This window comes from Sphaeramia orbicularis, chromosome 3 (genome assembly GCF_902148855.1).
Source record: "Sphaeramia orbicularis chromosome 3, fSphaOr1.1, whole genome shotgun sequence".
NCBI classification, from domain to species: Eukaryota; Metazoa; Chordata; class Actinopteri; order Kurtiformes; family Apogonidae; genus Sphaeramia; species Sphaeramia orbicularis.
Window position 1 is genome coordinate 35208703 of NC_043959.1, and position 20169 is coordinate 35228871.

A 20169-nucleotide genomic window follows, 5' to 3' on the forward strand; every position below is an offset into this window, starting at 1 on the left:
CCACATTTACATATGATAGACCTGTACACATTGTACATCATTATAGGTTCTATATAAAGGGTCTGTCTTGTAAGTAAGTAGGAGGTTTTTATGCAGAATCTGATAAGACCTTAGTTGTATAATATCTTGTTCTTTACATGGAGGTTAATGTTCTCCAGCATTTACTGTCGTATTGAAAAGGTCCTTTACTGTTGATAACAGCTCACTGTAAAATGAACTGAATTCTTCCTTGATTTTGTCTTAAATCTTGTGTCTTTTATTTAGTTTGACATGTCATCACAGCTCTTATCAAAGTTTTATTGATTTAATGTTTGCCTCTGCAAAAACTGAGCAAATATTTACAAGTTGTGTTAAATCAAAGTAAAATATTTAACAAATATCAAGTCTTTTCCACATCACAGTGTGCTTGATGACATGTATACGCACAACACTTTCCTAAATGCTTATTTTCATTTAGGGATTTAAAGAGTTTGCTTTTTCATCCACTCTAAGAACAATTAACAACACATCAAGCTCTAAAGACCTAAATACTGTATATGAAATGGTTGTATAATTAAGGATTATTTTTGACATTAGTTTCTACATTACTTAGTCTGGCCCCTGTGGGATTATTGGTGAACCTTTCACACTTCCTCCAGTTACTTTTTACGAAGTATCGCTTCACACTCTGTATCACTTATAACTGTGACTAGCACCCCAGATGTACAGGAAAGAAATCCATCAGCACAGCTGGTAATACAGAGGATGAGAAAAAATAGCTACCACTGAGAGAATACACAATGTAACATTTGCTCATACCGCCCTGCAAACTGTCATCCTACAGTGTGTCAGTCTCAGTGGGACCACTTGACTAAATAAATGTTATCTAACATGTTCAGCCACACATGCCTTCACAAGGAACACATACTGAAATAAACCCTTATCTGTTGTCCCTGTTAATGTACATAGCTGCTGTGTACATATTCATTGGCTTCAGTGGTTTCATGTTACCAGTCTCTGAAATGATGCTTCTCATATTAGGATTACTTTTTCTTCTGCATTCTCCGCTTTCACATGTCTACACTGGTCCAAGTTATTTTTCCTGCTTGTGTCTGCTGAAAACATGTGCTTGTACAAACCATTTCTGAAACTGAGAGCTGACGGGAATCTTTTGAAAATTCACTCACAGCATTTATAACCTTGCCTTAGACTAGGATACTTTGAGATTCAGTCATTTGACCTTTTGCTGACGTTATTTACCTTAGGCCAAATGTGAGGTTTAGTAATTGCTGTGCATTAAGCAGCAGCTATCCTGAAAAGGAACCAGTGAACAAAAACTGCTTTCAACTGGAGCTGGATGAGTGGCTGACATATGTGGTTGGCATACAATGGATTTAATTCTAGTCAGAGTTTGTTATGCAGTAATTGCCACCCCAACAAAACTGAGTGATTAGTTGGACTTTCCTGTAGGAAGTACAGATGAGGAGGGAAACAGACTAGGCAGAATTAAAATTAAAGATTAAGTCCAGTCATTGAATTGCCTCAATTTTGAGTGATGAACAACAAAATATTATTTTCACTTAAAAGTCATCTGCTCAGGTTGAAGTATAGAAATTATATCTGACAGACTTCATTGATCCCCTTACTATAATTCAGTTGTGCTATTGCTTTAATTAAAAGTGTTCATTATTTACCAGTCAAGTTGTCAAAATAGTGGTTCACTTCAAGGGCTTAGTTTATCTGTTATTGACCAAAGTGCAGTCTGATGGAAGTGTGGATGAAGAATCTTCTGTAACATTCATTCCTGCAGCACAGTGATTCTATCCACCTGTTCAGAGTCCATCTCTCCACTACAGTTTCCAGTTTGTCCAGCTGCCTTGTTTCTTTGAGTTTCTTACTGGTACCTTAGCTGCCTGCACTATAGAAAGGCAAATTGCCACCACCAACTACTAACACGTGTTGTGATGTCAAAGGACCTGAACATCTTCTGGAAAAACTGATAATACTATAGGTTTTTCTGTAGCAGCATAAGCCTCAGCTTCACTTACCAGCAGCACTTGAACCTGCTCAGCAGTTCTGAGACTGCTTCACACACATTCATTTCTATAGCGTTTGTGCCGTGCATAAAAAAATCAGCTCATACAAGGACCTTCTACTGTCACTCACACCTGCTGCTTTGTACTCAGGCATTCTCATTTCATCTCATTCACTTTATCGCGGTAGTTTTTTTGATCACACTATTGTGCTGATCTAACAGTGCAGGCTGAATACACCAAGCATCCTTATCCTTGTTGTGATTTAACTTTTTGAGTCTCCTGCATTTAGCTCCCACTTGCACTTCTCAGTGTGATTTTAAGAACAATTTGCAGTTCGTTTCAGCTTTATTGTCATTATACAGTATGTGAATTATGTGCAATGAAAGCTGTGATATGGCATTATGAATATTCAAGTAAATACATGAGTCAGACTAAAAAGATGAAGCTAAAATACACAACATTATCTGCCAGTGGTCGTAGGTTTACTTCCTGACAGCAAGACACTGAAACACTGTGGGAAAGTGGCTATATAGTAAGTTTATTTTTAAAAAAAAGAGAGCAAGCTTTCCTAAATGGAAAACAAATATTATTTTACTACTTAAAGGCCCACACAGGTATTTTCAGTAATTATTGCCGATAAGAGCTCTGACGCTGAGACGCTAAGAAATACCTCAAGTACAATAACAATGACAGTGAAAGTAGTTTTATGACATTTTCCTTGGGGTATTATCTCATACTTGTTTTTATTTAAATTATTCACAGAAGTTGGAGACTGTCCCGGTAGGCAGGTGACAGATGGCTATTAGGGACAAGTTGTATAAGTACTAATGGAATTTAATAAATACACATCAAACCATTTGATTCAGTGTATTTTAAATTCAGTTATACAAGTCACTGTTATATTATTGAATAGAAGAAAATGAAAGTATGTATATGTGACAATATAATAATATAAAGTTCTTATTTTTATGGATGAAGCCTGCAACTTGTACCTGACCATATTATGTTATATTTGCATTGGAGTAATACTTTCTGACAGTGAAGTTTTGTCTCCATAGAGATAACTTAACATGTTTGTGTTGTAACATGTTTGTTGTAAATAGCATGAAGATCGGGTCAGTGTTAAAGATGTACAGAGATTAAGGAGGATTGATTTGCATAAATGGAGACAATTTTCACAATTTTTTCTTCTAATGTCTTCCCCTCCTTTTTCTCCCATTTATGAGTGGCATTGAGACTTAAGGTGCATTACCTACCTTGTCTAAGCGAAAAAGCCCGAAATGGTTGATACTGACTTTAACAAAGACTATTTTTCAGTCATTTTGCAATTTTGACCGCTGTAAACTGAATATTTAACATTCAGCTTGATGCTAAACACACTTGAATACAGTGATTAATTCTGGTTTCCATCTGTCCTGTTTGATGTAGGCACCATGGTCGACTGGCACAGAGTGTGTAGCCAAATATAACTTTCAGACTGCCAACGAACAGGACCTGCCCTTCTGTAAAGGAGATGTACTGACCATCATCGGAGTCACCAGGGTAAGGAAGCAGGGGTGGTTAAATTTTTTTTGCACATTTACTTCGGTGTTAATGCATTTTTGTTTTATTTTTCTCCATTTGTGATAATGTTCTTAATACTAGAAAATTTCAATTGCTGTGTTTAACTGGAAATAAAACTGTGTGTCCCTCATGTCATACTGGACTATTGCATAAGGATTGAATCATTAAACAGCATCTTACTATAAATAAGTTCTCACCTTAATGTTTATTTAATCGTACAGAATTGTCTGAATGTTACATAACTATTAATTGAAGCATATGTCTAGTTCCTCAGCACTGTAATGTCTGGAGTCGCCATTGATCTCAACCAACTGAGCCCACTCAGCATCTCTGAAACTAACAGTTATTAAGGACCCAGAAAAGTAATTAATATAACTGAAAACTATAGTGAACAGTGATACTTAAGAGTGCCTAGTTCGTTACTAGCATCTACTATTAAAACAGACTTAAAGCCACATCCTAAGTAATTAAGAGTTGTATATCAGTGTACAGGGAAATACCTTCCGATGCCAGTGTACACGGATACAATCAGTGGATTTCCTTTTAAGTTGGAGGCTAAAATACTGTAGTCCTCACTGCCAGTAACAAACACAATCGGCAGTGTTGAGTGGATGTCGATGTACTTGAGGTTCTAACTGCGCTGCATAATTCCTGCCCAGTGTTTTGTACAGGTGGATGTCCTCTGTGACAGGAGTGTTCCTCACTTACAGAAGGACTTTTATTTTATTGACTAGAAACAAAGCATTAAAACTGACATATTGAGAGTGATCATATTTTGTCACGGACTATTTCAGGATCCCAACTGGTACAGAGCGAGGAACACAGTGGGCAGAGAGGGCACCATCCCAGCAAACTATGTCCAGAAAAGGGAAGGAGTCAAGTCAGGAGGGAAACTCAGTCTTATGCCGTAAGTTTAAAAATCCTCCTAAATTGAAAGGAAAAAATGGTGCTTTAACTTATTTTTCGATTGGTATGGTTTGTTTACAGAATGTCTTGCCTGAGCATTGTTGTAAATGTTACTCTAACTGTATTATATGAACATGACAGTAGAACATGTACCGATTTAAAGCAAAGTGATAGCTTTAGCAGCAGTAACGTCACTCTTTATTTGACTGCCTCTGATGTTGTCTATCTTTGGTTGTGAACAAGTTGTATCCCCTCTCACTTCTGTTCCCTGCAGCGAAGGAAAATGTGGTTTTGATTTCAAAAGTCAGGCAAAGCATCAAAAAAAGGAAATTCCACCCAGAACAGTCGGCTTGTTTTTACTGTGTCTTCTCTCGTCTCCGTCTGGCTGCCACAGAGGCCAGCACCAGCTGCGCACTGTATCTGAATGAGGCTCTTTGAAACAGCAGCGATTTCAGAAAGAGGAAAACATAACGAGAGGCATATGCAAATCAAAGAAGACAGGAAAGCCAAGAGCGTACAGGCTGCTACAGTATCAGCACATAGCTATGAGATGTTGTCACCTCAAAGCCACCGCCAAGGCTTTTATGTTCACCATGCAAGTGATATCAAGCAATTTAAACTTCACAGATTGGTATAAAGGTTACAGGTATAAATATAAGTGGACAGTATAGGTATAATGTCATCAATACCACCTGTTAGATAAGGTAAACACAGGTGCTCAGTAATCTAAATATGTGCATACTCTAACCTTTACCTGTAATTATTTCGATTTTAAAAACGGCAGCGATTGAAGTTTTGTCCCTTTTACATTTTAGTTGTAGTGTTAATTTTGAGAAATTGGATAGCTGAAAGTCTTGGTTGATACTTCAGTAATATCTAAAAACTTAAGAAGTACCCAGAATGATTCAGAAGTGATCTTAAATAATTGTCATCTTTTTGGAAAGACAGAAAATTGAGAGAAGGTGTGGCCATTTGTGCAAGAGCTTGTTTGACTTTAATTGTTCTTGATACTGTCAGAGTAGAAAAATGTGGCGTTTTTAGTCCAATGGCCCCAGCAGGTCTGATGGACTATAGGTATCAGTTGTCGTCTGTCTGTCCGTAAACAATTTTTCAAGAATCTTCTTCTCCGAAACAGTCTGTCAGATTGACTTGATATTTGTTGTGGAACATCTTTGGGGTAAGGTCTACCAGGTCTGTTCAAAGAATTGGGAAATATTGATTTTTTTTTTTAAATGAATTTTTGAAATTTTAAAAATCCCCATTGGTTTATAATGGGACAAATGTCAAAGTGCTATAACTTGAAAACAGTTGAAGATTATGATACAATTAGTATTGGCAATGGATAGGAAGTCACATATGGGCTTTGATTTGGTGCCATGACCTTTGACTTTAAGTGACCTTGAAAGGTCAAACTAATGTCAATGTTTTTAAATATGCTGTTGGTCTACAGGACCCTTGGTCCTGTTTTTGGCTTTGTGAGTGTGTACAGAATTGTGCAAAATTGTTCTGTGATTGTGGTTTGAGTATATAAACAGACTACTGCACGTTTTAGCCCCATATGGACATTCAGGTGCTTATACTAGACGCTAGGGTCTGTAGTAGAATATTTTTCCTCCTTTGAAATTACACATCAATAACCCAAATTCACAGATGTTTCAGTTTTCCATAAGCACCTAAACACAACATGCATTAGTGGATCTGTGTGAAGCTGTGAAGTTGTCAAACTCTATGCAGATGTAACGTGTAAAATATTGATATTGACTTAGGTTGTTAATAAGTTATTTGACATGTAAATAAATTGCTTGGTCATGTAATGTACATTTAACGCCTTTTAGGGAGAAAAACCACATTTCCTGTTAATAACCAAAACCTGTCAACACAGCAAAAGACTTAACTGATACAAATTTAGAAGATTTTACTTTAATTAGACAATAATTTGTAAATTTACCAGTAATTTGTAAGCAATTTAGCAGAAAGACAACCACACCTGCTGACCTCATGTCCACTGGGATCACAGTGCACTTCAGTGATATTTGTTTTTTACTTCCCTGGTCATCAGGAGTCATTCCGCTGAAACCATTAGTAGAAATCCGAAGGGACCTGTTGATTTTCTTATGAATTGCTAACAGATGTGTCAGGGGAGACCACTCCCTCTTCTGGGTTACATAAGATGTCAGCTGTGGTCTTCTGTCCCCATCCTCACCCTTCACCCTGACTGAGTGAGGCTCAGTGATACAGTCTGCCCGCCTCCCTTGCTGGCATGATCCAGCTCCTCCTCTCTGCTTCCCCCCTGTGGCAGACCCTTATTCTGCACAACAGCACCACCCTGAAAAGGACCGGAGTATTCAACCCCACTATTTTACTCCCTCCTTTTCCCCCATGAGTTTGTTTACTGCATTTTTGTGACTTTTTCTTAATTCAGTGTGATGTGATTTATGAGCAAGCAGAGCAGATAATTTCTATGGACAGAGCAGCTAGTGTTTGTGCACCACCGGGTTATGTGTTTCCCTTGGCCATCGTCACTTGGCGCCCGCTGACGGATTAGTAGGAGTTAAGGAGCTGCTGTCCATCGGAGAAGCTGCCTCCACTGATCTAATCAACTCAACCCCCGTTTTAAGCTGCTTTACCACAAGGGCCTCTGCTGTCTGAGGAAGAGGGCGAAGGGGAGGTGGAGGGTGGGACTGAGCCAGCGACGGGGAAACGGGCTAAAACAATTAGAGCTGTTGATTAGCACCCATCACCAGCAGGATTTAGAAAGATACCAAGCATGGAGCTACTCTTTATGCTCAAATTAACCTCTCACACAATGAGTGACGTCATGGTTTGCCATATGGTGGTTCTGATTCCTCAGATCCCATTGTGTTAGAGGTTTAAACCCCAGGTGTAGAGAGGATGACGGTTAACAAATGACATTATTCTGCATGCTCTCTTAAAAATATAAGTGTCCAACAATTCTCAGGCATAGATATGTTGGCATTAGGAAGGTTTATGAAGGCCATGGTGCAGCAGATGATGGTGTAAAGCAGTGTAATCCATCCATTAGTAGCCTATTGATGTAGCCTGCCAGCCATATGGGAAGGGTGAAGTAGGGTTACACAGCAATCTTCTGAATCATGACACTGAAGCTTTGTATTGTGTTTTCAGATCATGTTGAAAGTAGGAGAGCAGAAGAGTTTATTTTTCTACAGCGTACAGGTAAAAGCTTGTCCAAACCTTGGTTACTACAGTCGGGTGACTTTGTTTGTGTCCTACCCACCATCTAGTCTGAGCAGTCTTAGCATTTTCCTGTTTTTGGAGCGCCTACGTGTCAGTTTCCGACTCTGCCCCAGGCCCCTGTGTGTGTGTGTGAGTGTGTGTGAGTGTGTGTGTGAGAGCACCACTCTTCCTGTTGTTTGGGTTCAGGTACTTTCTCACTGAGTCCTTAAAGAGGAGACGGCACCGCCCCTGCACCACCAGACTGGAAGTGCTGCTGCCGGCCTCTCATTACGCCCCTCTGTTGTTTTTCACTTCTCCTTTCAGAGCTGTGTGCTATGATAGGTGGAAGCCGGGCCCTTCTGTAGAGTTGATGTTGAAAATAAGCAAAGCGAGTACAGGGACTTGTTAAATTAAAATCTGCTTGATTTGTTGGAGACGCCGTTGAGCCTGATTGTTTTACTGATTAACAGGAAGGAGAAGAGGGATCAAGAGGGATGTTTCACACTCCCCTCGTCCTCCTTTCCTCTGTTTCATTCTCACACACTCGAATTTGTTCTGAATTTTTCATCTTTCTGCCACTTTCCCCTCCCTCCAGCTGGTTCCATGGGAAGATAACTCGGGAGCAGGCTGAGCGGCTCCTCTATCCCCCAGAGACGGGTTTATTCCTGGTGAGGGAGAGCACCAACTATCCTGGCGATTACACCCTGTGTGTCAGCTGTGACGGAAAGGTGGAGCACTACCGCATCATCTACCATAACGGCAAGCTAACCATAGATGAGGAGGAGTACTTTGAGAACCTCATGCAGCTGGTGGAGGTGAGACACTTCGGCAAACATAGCTCAGTCATGAAAACCCCGCTTTTGTTTTTATTCTGTAATGCTCTTAGCACCCGTGATACACTTGGTTTTTATTATGGCCACTCACAATGAAAATCAGAAGTAAAGGCAAAAGTAAGGACATTTGAAGCTCATTAAAATGGCACAATTAAACATCAAAACATTACACATACAGTGATAATTCTTTGAGTTTTAACATTCATTTAAAACATTTAATAACTCCAGTGGATGCCCCAACTATTGTGAAATGCTGTTAAAATGCAAAATTGCAAAAATAGGGTCTATATAGAGGTGTTCATCAAATGTAGGGCAGCAGTTTTTAGGATATTGCTGCCATAAGCATTTTTGTCAGACTGAATTCCGTCCATGTTTAAGCAGTCTCAGGAAGGCTTCGCTGAATTTCTGGGACTGGGTTTAAATCCGTCAGCTCTTTTTTTTTTTCACTAAAATATTAGCATCTTCACAGAAATTTATTTTCACTCCCTTTATATTATGTCTTTTGTAAAAATCACTGGTTTGCCTTTTTAAGATGCAGAAATGTTGTGGTAGTGATGTGGTTAAGGCGTTGTGTTTTCCTTAGATACTGTACTGGAATTATACATGCAGGAGTGTGATTAAATAAATGTGTAAACATAAAGAATACCACAAATTAGGGTTTTTCTTAAAGTTAGATTCAGGTACACGTCCCCGTTCTTCTCTCTGTCTGATCCTCTTCCCCCTGGTATCTGGCTGTTATCTGACAGTCAGTTCAGAGGAAGGACACGGTGCGGAGAGGTGGAGAGGGGAAGACGAGAGACATGGTGGCAGAGGAGGGGGACGGGGAAAAAGAGAGGCCTTTCATCCTCTGAGATAAAGAGAGGCTGGATTGGCGGCTATCACACATTTAATTGGACCTCATCTCTTTGCCCTGCGGGGCATTGGAAGTGGACGACAGGAACGTGCCAGCTGGCACTGAGACCATCTACATCCCCAAGTGCATCTAGTTATCAGCCACCTACAATCTGTATCGCTCTGTCCCTGTCTCGCTGTTTCTCTCATTCGCGCCATTCGGGTTTGGAACTGCCTCCACTTCCTCTCCCTAATTCCTATGTTCCTTTGTGTATACCTGGTGTTTTGCTCTATTTTCTCTTCAGTCTCCTCATCACATGCTCCATCATTACACGTTCCACTGTCTTGAAAACAATAAGAACAACACTGTCTCCTTTAAAGCTGAACTGTTTATTTGATTGTGATTAAACTGTTCTATTCTGTCTGATTTTGCCAGTGTTTTCAGCACTGTAACTCTGCTGTCTACTAATGTGCATACACATCCACATCCACTGTCTCTGTTATCCAATCAGAGATGCTAAAGTTAGATTAGTGATCCCTTCACAATTAAGTATTTACATATATATCTGCACCTACATCACCAACACAAACAAAAAGGATATATATATATATATATATATATATATATATATATATATATATACACACACACACACACACATATAATGACTGAACAACTAAAATAAATCTTCATCAGTATCAAGGTACATTTACTAGTTACCCATTTCAAAGTATAAGTAACTTAACTATTTTATTAACTTAATCAATACAACGTAACCATCCAATATGTGATGGTGGTGCACCAGCATTGCTAACCTGTGGTATTTTTCCACAGTTAAAAGATGTAAAGCAAGAGGATCAGTGTCTGTGTAGAAGCCTTTTAATGATAATATTTCCATATGTTTACCCTTTGTATGCAACATGTATTGCTTACCGTTACATTTTATTTTGCATTATGTGTTTTTCCCCAACATTGGTCTTAAGCAACACCCAAGTAACCTCAAAACTGTCACAACCCAAAAATAGAAAATGACAAATCACTTGGCATACTTCAGTCATAAATGCATCTGCTATGGATAAGATTGGACAGACCCATAGATAATCAGTGCATATACAGTATCAACACCATCTTCCATTCCCTGCGTCCCCTTACCCATGTTTCTCTCTTAAGTCCCTTTATCTTCTTGCCTGTCTCCCTCTCTTTATAATAGCCTATGAGAGGATTCCTCACATTCTTGTGTGTGTTTTTTCGGCTTTGCTACTGCTCCCCTTGGCCTGCCCTGCTCTCACTGGTCCTATATATGTAGACACTCACACATACACTGTAAAATATATTGAGCACACACCGCCCTGCCACTCCTTCCTGTCAGATAGCGCTCTCACAGTGATGTTAGGCATGCCAGCCACATGTATGCAGTGATACTGGTTTAGTGATTTTAAATATGGCTATATATGGGATTTACAAGGTCATTAAAAACACAGTGCATTGTCTCTTACCCTGCCCATTTCAGAGTTTTACCAGTAAACACTGAAGCATTAATTACACATGGGAGGATAATGGGTACCAAAAATACATTTTCACATATGTGGCAACTGGATTTAAGTGGTGTTAAAGATAGTATTTACAACAGTGTTTGGTGAGAAGCCCATGACAAATGGCTTTATTTAGAGATTAAATAAGCAAAGGGATGTATGTGAATGTATATGACTGTATGTGTGTGTATTACATGTATATGTAGAAGGTGGAGGTTTTCATGTATTGTTTGGCTTACATGCCTTGTAAAGTAGAGGAACTGATCCCACTTCTTCACCATGCTGCCCCCTGGTGGTTGTCAAAATCACTTACAGCCTCTGGCCATCTCACCATGTTGTTGTCTTTTTTTTTATTTAATAGCTTCACTGATGTCATTTTTTTTCTTTGTCATTCGACAGGGGCAAACATAGACTTGATGCCCTCTGACTTCAGCTGTCAAAAGGACACTGATTGAGTGTGTATTTGCTTTGGCCTGTCAAACAAGCGTCAGGAGCAAAGTTTAATTTAATTTCTCACGTTAGAACCAAAGCATCACTATGATTACTGCTGAAGTCTAACTTGATTTTCTGAGGGTGAGTGGGGGCAGGTCAGGTCAGGTTACTTCATTTGCATCCACAGGTTGAATTATTTTGCAGTTAAATGTGAAGAGATATTGAGTGGGGCTTGTTTATTTTCTGGGGTGAAGGTTCAAATGAATCGATCTCTCTCACACCCCCACTCACCCTCCAACTCCACCCCTCCCAACAGGGAGCTTCTTCACCAGACATCTGTCAATAGGACATGCTTTATCTCTTAGGAAAGTAACACTGCTTGTTTTTTTGTTGCTGAGGTTTGGATTCTACCGATCTAATGCATTGTTGTCATTTATAAAGTTATCTTGTCTCCTGAATGGAAGTAAACACCACTGATAAGGCTCTTTGTATCACGCAGCCTCAAGTGTAATTTCTTCCCTGACATATAAGGATGCAAACATTGTGAAATTCCGGCCAAAAGTGTATATTTGCCACGGAAAAAAAGAATCTTTAGTATAAAAAATAACTGAAATACTTTTTCTGCATCTTTGAGGCTGTGATCAGACTATCTATGAATGAGCAGAAATTCAATCATACAAATTTCTGAAAAGCCCATTAATATAACACAACAGATAATCTTCACAGCAACTGGTGAAATGTGATTTTACATTTTCCATTCGCTGATGTCAATGAACAACACAGATACTACTCCATTCAGGGTTTTGTAGGTGTTCATCTGCAATCTGTTGCTACACATTTGTTTTGTATATCAAAACCATACATACAGGTTCACCTCATCAAAACAATTTATAAACACAACATATTACAGTATGCACTAGGGGTGTAAGGAAGTGTTAATGCACTTGAGTGTTGTGTTATTATGATTTTTATTCTCAAATCTTTAAAACACTATACATTTGTAATTAATAGTTGTTACGCAAAGACTCATGGCAGACATTGGTTTGTATTTGTTTAAACCCTGACTGCTGATGAGTATGAGCAGATCCCACTGTTCTAATAGTTAAAAAAAAAATTATTTTCCTGTTAAGATTTCAATCTTATAATGGACTAAGATGGTTTACCTAAAATCTGATACCACCTACAGTATGTGGAATCCCTGTATCATATGTGCCAGATTCTCAGTGATATATCACCTTATCTACTGTAAACATTTTAGTGTAATTAAAGAACTGTCTCTTTCCTGATTAAAGTGCCTACATTTAACCCTCTTTAATGTGGTCCCCAGCATTACACCAAAGATGCCGACGGCCTTTGTACCAGGCTGATTAAACCCAAGTTGATGGAGGGAACGGTGGCAGCACAAGACGAGTTCTCCCGGAGTAAGGACACACTGAGCTCATTACACTACTCCACAGGGACAGTGGCACCAATGCACACAGGGATATGATTATGCATGTGTGTAAATACTGTCACGCTAACCTCACAAACTCAAGTCCACTTCTAGCATACATTACACCAACTAAGCCTGCATCTCCTAGAAGACTCTGCTGACACCTCGGACTTAATAGCTTTAATCAGCAGAGGGTAATTAATCATTCAGTGTCTGGGGATGGTGCTGGGTTGTGAAGGTCGACCTGGGTCTTCCTTCACCGCTGACCTCCTTATTTCACTCAGTGTACTCATTTGACCTGTCTGCACTGATGTTAGACAGAGAAACTAAGGATAAGAATGTGCATGTTGGAGTGAATCCAGAAAGTTCTTCCAACCGAGATGATAGCATTCATGATTACTAAAGAGTATTTGAATGTAGTCAATCAAATGTTTTGTCAGTATAATGTATTCTTTTATTTTATACACAAGATTGTGTCAGTGTAAAAACATATTTAATGCTTTAAGGTATGCTGTGTAACATTTCTGAATCAAAATACCGAAAAACAATCAGGCTTATCTATATTACAATACTGGAAAGGTCTCTGAGCGTGTGTGTGTGTGTGTGTGTGTGCATAGTTCTGAGAAATTTAGATGTTTTTAACTGGCCAATTTCCCATCTCCACATTAAATATCTTGGAAAGTTGACAGGAGCAATATTTTAGGAGATATTAGTTACTAATATCTCCCAAAATATTGCTGGAAAACCTGGAAAATGATTGACCAATTTTCCAGTCATGGAAAACATGGGAAATGAGGAAAAAGGTCAAATGTCCTGGAAACGGTTAAGTTATCTTGGAAAATGATTTATCCTCCCCCTGCCTTGTGACCTTGTGTGCCTAAACTGAGATGAAGCAAAGAAAATTGTTTTAGGTGATTTATTGAAAATATACAAATTTTTAGAGGAAGTACAGGAGAGAAAGAAAGAGAGAAGAGAAAGTTGAGTTGGGAATTGCCCAGTTGAACGTTGTAACTCCAGTTTGTCAGGCTAATGAAGTGCTACGCTATAATCTGTGAGTGTGTTTGCATTATTCTATGATACATTTGTCATAATTATTTTTCATAGATAAATTATAGCCATAGACTGCACATCAAATGTCTGAGTAATAAACATAGAAACAATCTGGGTAAATGCAAGTTACAGCTATAGAAAAGAACACTTCCAAAGAATGAGGGGAACAGGGGAATGGATTAGTGTATGACTGATAACTTAACTATGTAGCGGCTGAAAATGTCCTGGAAAAATCCTGGAAAATAATTCAGGAAAAGAGTGGGAACCCTGTAGTAATTTTGGAATACAATAGCCTAACAATCACGTTGAGTTGCCCATGACTGTTGACGGGAAGCGTAGTACCACGCTGCATGACAGGAAATGAAGTTAAAAACAGGAACGATGGATTTACTAGCTTCAGTCCTTAGATATCAGTATTAATAGGAACCAGGGTTCCCCACGGGTCAATGCACTAGTGTAATATATTTTGCTTCCAAGAATGCAATTTCAAAAAAATCCCTAATTTTTTTTCAGAGTAACAGCCAATTCATGTTTTCGTCTGTCATTGAGGACATATTTTATTATCATGCTGCAGCTGTTCATCTGAATGAAATGACATAACATCAATATATGTCACTAAATAAAATGTAAACACATCAGTGAGAGTTTCATCACTAGCACACAACACACACCATCATTAAACTGCCTATGTATGTATGGTTTTAGTTGAGAAAACCACAGTAACTACGCACTGTTCATTTCATTTGAACATGTCTGGAGGATGGACTGTAGATATAAGGCAACCAGCTGATTTGGTACAATGCTAAGTGTGTTTTGTTCTGTCTTGGCAGGTGGCTGGGCCTTGAACAGAAAGGAGCTGAAACTCATTCAGACTATCGGAAAGGGGGAGTTTGGAGGTGAGTGGTTGATTCCACAAGGACCCAGACATAGCTGAATTTTAGATTTTCATTTATCAGAGCTGTAATCGTAGTGACTGAGGTCATCTTGAAGATTGTGCTAAAAGCTGTTCCCACTCTATGTCCTTGTCAGATGTAATGGTCGGAGATTACAGAGGGACCAAAGTGGCGGTCAAGTGTATCAAAAACGATGCCACAGCTCAGGCGTTCATCGCTGAGGCCTCTGTTATGACGTAAGATCTGGCTTATCTTGCTTTGCCTTGTGTGTGTCTTTTTGTGCACCCAGCACATTCTGTCAAATATCAGTTGTCCTGTACTACAAGTTATTTTTTATTCCTCTGATTTCTGTTGAAAAAAGGTTTTATGAACACCTTTACATTTGTTAGTATTGCTGATGGGTTTTTCTTGTGTGTTTTGCAGGCAACTGAGGCACAACAACCTGGTGCAGTTGCTAGGGGTAATTGTGGAGGAGAGGGGCAGTCTCTATATTGTTACAGAATACATGGCCAAGGTCAGTAACATGGATCTTCTGGTTTGCTGTCACATAACTCCTATAGTGTTTTTTACAAGCTTGAGAATATCTGTGCTGAACGTAGCTTGTTAATAATAACCCTACAGGGCAGCCTAGTGGACTACCTGCGCTCTCGGGGTCGGACCGTGCTGGGAGGAGACTGCTTACTAAAGTTCTCACTGTGAGTCCTCGTCATCTCTTGAGTTCGAGGACTAATTACTGTGGATTTGTTGAAAAGGCAAACATTTAATCAGTACAGATCAGAACGGCTGAACTGCTGCTCTTTAGCTGTCAGGATGTGATGTGAATTTCTAAAGAACACAGGCACAGCACTCACAGCACATAAAAGAAGCATTTGTTTTTACAGTGAACCACTTTTCTCTTCAATAAACAGCTGCTTTATCTTCAAGTCAAGTGTCTCTAAGGCACAGATTATTTTTACTTTGACATGCCTTTATTGTAACTAGTGCAACACATTAAATACACTGGAAAAAATCTAAATCTTACCAAGTGTATTTTTCTCATTTCTAGTAAATAAAAGTTTCTAGTAAAAAAATATGTCATCACATATATCTTCACTTGTTCCATTGGCAGATGTTTTTGCTTGAATTAAGCAAAAAAAAAAAAATCTTGATTTAAGCAAAAAAAATGCCAATGAAACAAGTGAAAATTATCTTGGTAAGATTTCTTGAAATAAGATTTTCAAGATCTGTTGTCTAAAAATAAGTTCTTATATCTCACTGAAAAGTTGCTCTTTAGGTGATTATGTCTTATTTTGAGTGTGATGAGATATTTTGACTAGAAATGAGAAGAATACACTTGGTAAGATTTAGCTTTTTTCCAGTGTAAAGACTCAGTTCAGCTGTCATCTGGCCATTTTAACCGCTTCACCTTCAAACAAGTGAAAGAGAGAAAGTGCTGTGTCATGGGGACAACACTATGTTTTCAGTCATTCTTTTGGACTGTACATTCACATGAAATATACAACTGGACTGCTGGTCCGATTAGCTTTTCCCTTTGGGCCTCAGTCATCATATCTCCTGTTAAACTTTGCCACCCAGTGACGTGTGCGAGGCCATGGAGTACCTGGAGGCCAACAACTTCGTCCACAGAGACCTGGCAGCTCGTAACGTGTTGGTGTCTGACGATAACATTGCCAAGGTCAGCGACTTCGGACTCACCAAGGAGGCTTCTTCCATACAGGACACCGCCAAGTTGCCAGTTAAATGGACCTCCCCTGAAGCACTAAGAGAGAAGGTTAGAGGATGAGTAGTGGCATCAGTGTTAGTGTGGTGTTAAACACTTGGTTTATCTATCAGCCAGTCTCACAACATCTTGTATTTTTTTTGTCCAACAGAGGTTTTCCACCAAATCAGATGTTTGGAGTTATGGAATCCTACTTTGGGAGATTTACTCTTTTGGGCGCGTGCCTTACCCTAGAATTGTAAGTACCTGAACACCAGTTTTTCTTGGCTTCTCCACAGCCTGTAGAGAACCAGCAGATGGCAGGCTTCATTGCACAGATCCATGTTTATTTACTTGTTTGTTTGGTACAAGATTAATGCAATGTCTTGTTCCTTTCCATGTTGACCTCAAGTAATGAAGCATGTGCCCTTATATAATGCAGGGGCTGGTTAATGAAACTGTAGCATATTATGTACAGTAAATTAAGAATTTAATTATTTCTGCTTCCTTTGGCCTTTGCTACATTTACATAATTATTTGTTACTGTGAATAACCTTTTCCTGGGCTGAGGCGGCACAGAAAAAAACCTTTTTATACTTGAAAGGTTAAACCAAGGTCTGAACAAAGGTTAATGTTTTTGATGTGCAGTATATATTTGAACTGGATCGTGTTGGAATTGTTTCTGTGATCACATCAAAGCGCTCCGTAAGGTTATATCCTACTGTCCTTACCTACATGGGAAGGGTCTCCTTATACTTGGCATCAGTGGGTTCGTCAACAGACACATCAGTGTGTTGTCGGTTCAGGAGGTAGCCTTTGTCAACTGAAAAGAGAAAAATGAATAAAGGGATTCATTTCATTGCCATTATACTAAAGAACATTGTTGTCTCCTCTTGTCATGTGTTACTGCAGCTCATTTTTCTGTCTTCAGGCTGTTTTAAAGGCTGATGATAGCCTGCCCTAATTTCCTTTGACTGATCTGAAATTCCAGATCATCCACAAAAGATTTTCACAGATGAAACAAATGTAAATATTGTTTGTTTGTTGGTTTGTTCTTATTAGTGATAGTTAACAAGACATTGTGGACAGAAAAACAACAACATGTAATCAAAAGGAAAATCAAACAAATAAACAAACCAAAAACAACAACAGAGTAATAACAAACAACAAAGACAACATCATATAACAATGAAAAAGATAATAAATGTAAAGAACAACTAAATGTAAAATATGTTTTTAAAAAAATGAAACAAATGTAAATATTGTTGTTTGAGGTGGCCTCAGACAGTCTTGTACATGAATCAAGGTTTGGTCATTTGGTTCAGGGGAAGCCTCACTCTTGTAAATGTGGATTGTTTCAAAATGAAAAAACGAAAAGCCTAGCGAAAACAAGCTGGTTTTGAAAGCAACTCCAACATTCCCCAAAAATGACCTTCTGAAATCTAACTTCATTTCGGCTGTGTGTCTGTCTCTCTCTCAGCCATTGAAAGAGGTGGTGCCCCGGGTAGAGAAGGGGTACAAGATGGACGCCCCCGACGGCTGCCCCCCTGTGGTGTACGACCTGATGAAGCAGTGCTGGACCCTGGACCCCGTGGTGCGGCCCTCCTTCCGCATGCTGAGGGAGAAGCTGCAGCATATCAGAGCCAAGGAGCTCTACCTGTGAAGAGGAGGCGTGTTGGGGGGCGTGGGGAGACAAGGAAGGGAAGGGGGCAAGACGAAGCCCAGCGCAGCCCTGAGGCAGAGGAGGACAAGAAGAAGAAGAAGAGGGACCACAGCACCCTCCTCCTGCCTGCCCGGGCTGTTGACCTGTGGGACTGCCATACTGTGCCCCCCTCCCCCACCCTCAAATGCCCTCCAGCATCCTCTGCTTTCACACAAAGACTGTTTTCCTGTTTGTGTTGTATAGCTTTTGCCGGACAGTTTCCTCTTCTCTTGATGGGCCACTGCTCTTTCCTCCTATACCTGCCGCTGCTCGCTCTCTCTCTCTCTCTGTCCAAGTCTCTCTTCCTTCTCCACTTGAGCGATCTTTTCTTTTCCTCCCCTCCTCTTCCTCTTCCTCCTCCTCCTCCTCCTGAACATGGCATTAACTGGAGGGGAGGCTGGCCTTTTCCTCCACGTTTGTCAGGTGCTCTTTCTTCTTCTTCTCCTTCCCCCACTCCCTGCCCCCTCATCATTCCTGGATCTCTGTGTCACCATGTGGCTCTGCATGCGTTTCAGCCCAGCTCTGCATCATTCCATCCTTCCTTTCCTTCCCTCCTTCCCTCTCCACAGTGTGGTGTTCGGTGTGGGGCCTTCGCTCTGTGCCAAAGTGCCTCCAGTCTACAGAGCTCCAGACTTCCCTCCAGCACTTCTTCAATTGGACTGTTGTGGTTTGATTTTTTTAAATTGCGTTTTTTAAGAAACTTTTTTTATTGCTTTCTTTTTTTTTCAGGGAGGTTATCAAACCGTTGTTTTTTTTTTTGTTTGTTTGTTTGTTTTTAAGTGCGGTCTCCCCCACCTCCACCGATCTACCCATCGCGTTTTTTTTTTCTTGAATTCATACAGATACAGTGAACAGAAAGAGAGAGGATATGGGGGCCAGTATCATTTTCATCCTCCAACCAAGACAGCTCCAAGGAGCAGTTTGGGGGCAGGACAATAACAGGCGGAAAAGGGGGAGAGGCAATTCACAAACATGGTTGATTCATCATATGTGGGCTTGTTTTTTTATATCAAAATATATTTAAAGGATTAAAAAAAAAAAGAACAAGGAAAAACTGACTGGCGGAGAATAAAAAAGGACGACTTTCAGAGGCCAGGAGGAGCGAGACTCTTGGTGTTAGGAATGTTCAGTGTCTCTGTGAACGCTGGGGTCGGGTGGTGCATGCTGTGTGTGAGAGGCCTTGGGTTCAACTGTCAGTGCTTTCAATGTTTATTGTTTTATTATGCTATCATGATTATGAATAAATCATTCCATCTGAACCGTGTGAAAACCCCTGCATCCTTAAATCCGTGTGTGTGTATGTGGATGTAATGGTGACCTGTGTGTGATGTAGGTAAACATGAAGCTGTGGTGTGTAACTAGTGGAGCGAGATGCAACCAAAATGAAATCATTAATAGAAGTTTTTTGGGTTTTTTTTTGAAGTTACACTTAATGGGTGTTTACATTTCTCCTTAAAGAGGTCATATTTTGCTAAACCCACTTTTATTAGTATTTGGTACATTTATGTGTGTGTTTGGACCCTAATAGTTTAAAAAGTTTAAATTTGAACCCTTCAGGTGCTGCAAAGCTATCTTTATATTCATTTTGGCAAAAATCGAGTGGATTTCTACAACCTGTTTTAAGTCTTGCTTAATTTGTTGTGTCTATAACTCGTTACAACATTTGCACATGTAAGGTCAAGACTTCCGACCAAAATTTCTCTGAGTACGATATAATTGTTTGTCGGCAGCAGCGGTTGTAGTAAAAACTGAAAATATGTCCAAACTTCGAGTCGATTACCAAAAATGTTTAGTTGTTGGTTGTATTAACGAACACAAGTGGCTGAATGGGGACAGAGCAGCACTGTCAACATCCTGGAAGGGGCGGGGTATGAAGTAGCTCATTTGCATTTAAAGGGCCGGCGCTCAAAACGACCTTTTTCATGTCATTACTCAGAAATAGGGTTGAAGATGGACCTGTGGAGTTGAATTAATGAAAAATTCAGACCCAAGCATAGCATTTACAGTTTATGTAGACCACAGGGACATGTTTTAAAATGCATAATTGCATTTAAAAAAGCAAAATATCACTCCTTTAAATGCATC

General features: G+C 39.6%; 1 protein-coding gene across 1 annotated transcript in view; it reads left to right on the plus strand.

Moving 5' to 3' along the window:
- The window catches only part of cskl (c-src tyrosine kinase-like), a 45846-nt gene extending 26498 nt beyond the window's left edge, over positions 1 to 19348 (plus strand). The window contains exons 3-13 of the mRNA XM_030123515.1: positions 3444 to 3557; positions 4373 to 4485; positions 8275 to 8494; positions 12636 to 12729; positions 14621 to 14686; positions 14820 to 14919; positions 15107 to 15197; positions 15305 to 15378; positions 16259 to 16454; positions 16555 to 16641; positions 17863 to 19348. Of these exons, the coding sequence (XP_029979375.1) occupies positions 3444 to 3557; positions 4373 to 4485; positions 8275 to 8494; positions 12636 to 12729; positions 14621 to 14686; positions 14820 to 14919; positions 15107 to 15197; positions 15305 to 15378; positions 16259 to 16454; positions 16555 to 16641; positions 17863 to 18045 (1338 nt within the window). The 3' untranslated portion in view covers positions 18046 to 19348. The remainder of the gene's footprint in view (positions 1 to 3443; positions 3558 to 4372; positions 4486 to 8274; positions 8495 to 12635; positions 12730 to 14620; positions 14687 to 14819; positions 14920 to 15106; positions 15198 to 15304; positions 15379 to 16258; positions 16455 to 16554; positions 16642 to 17862) is intronic.
- The last annotated feature ends 821 nt before the right edge of the window (positions 19349 to 20169 follow it).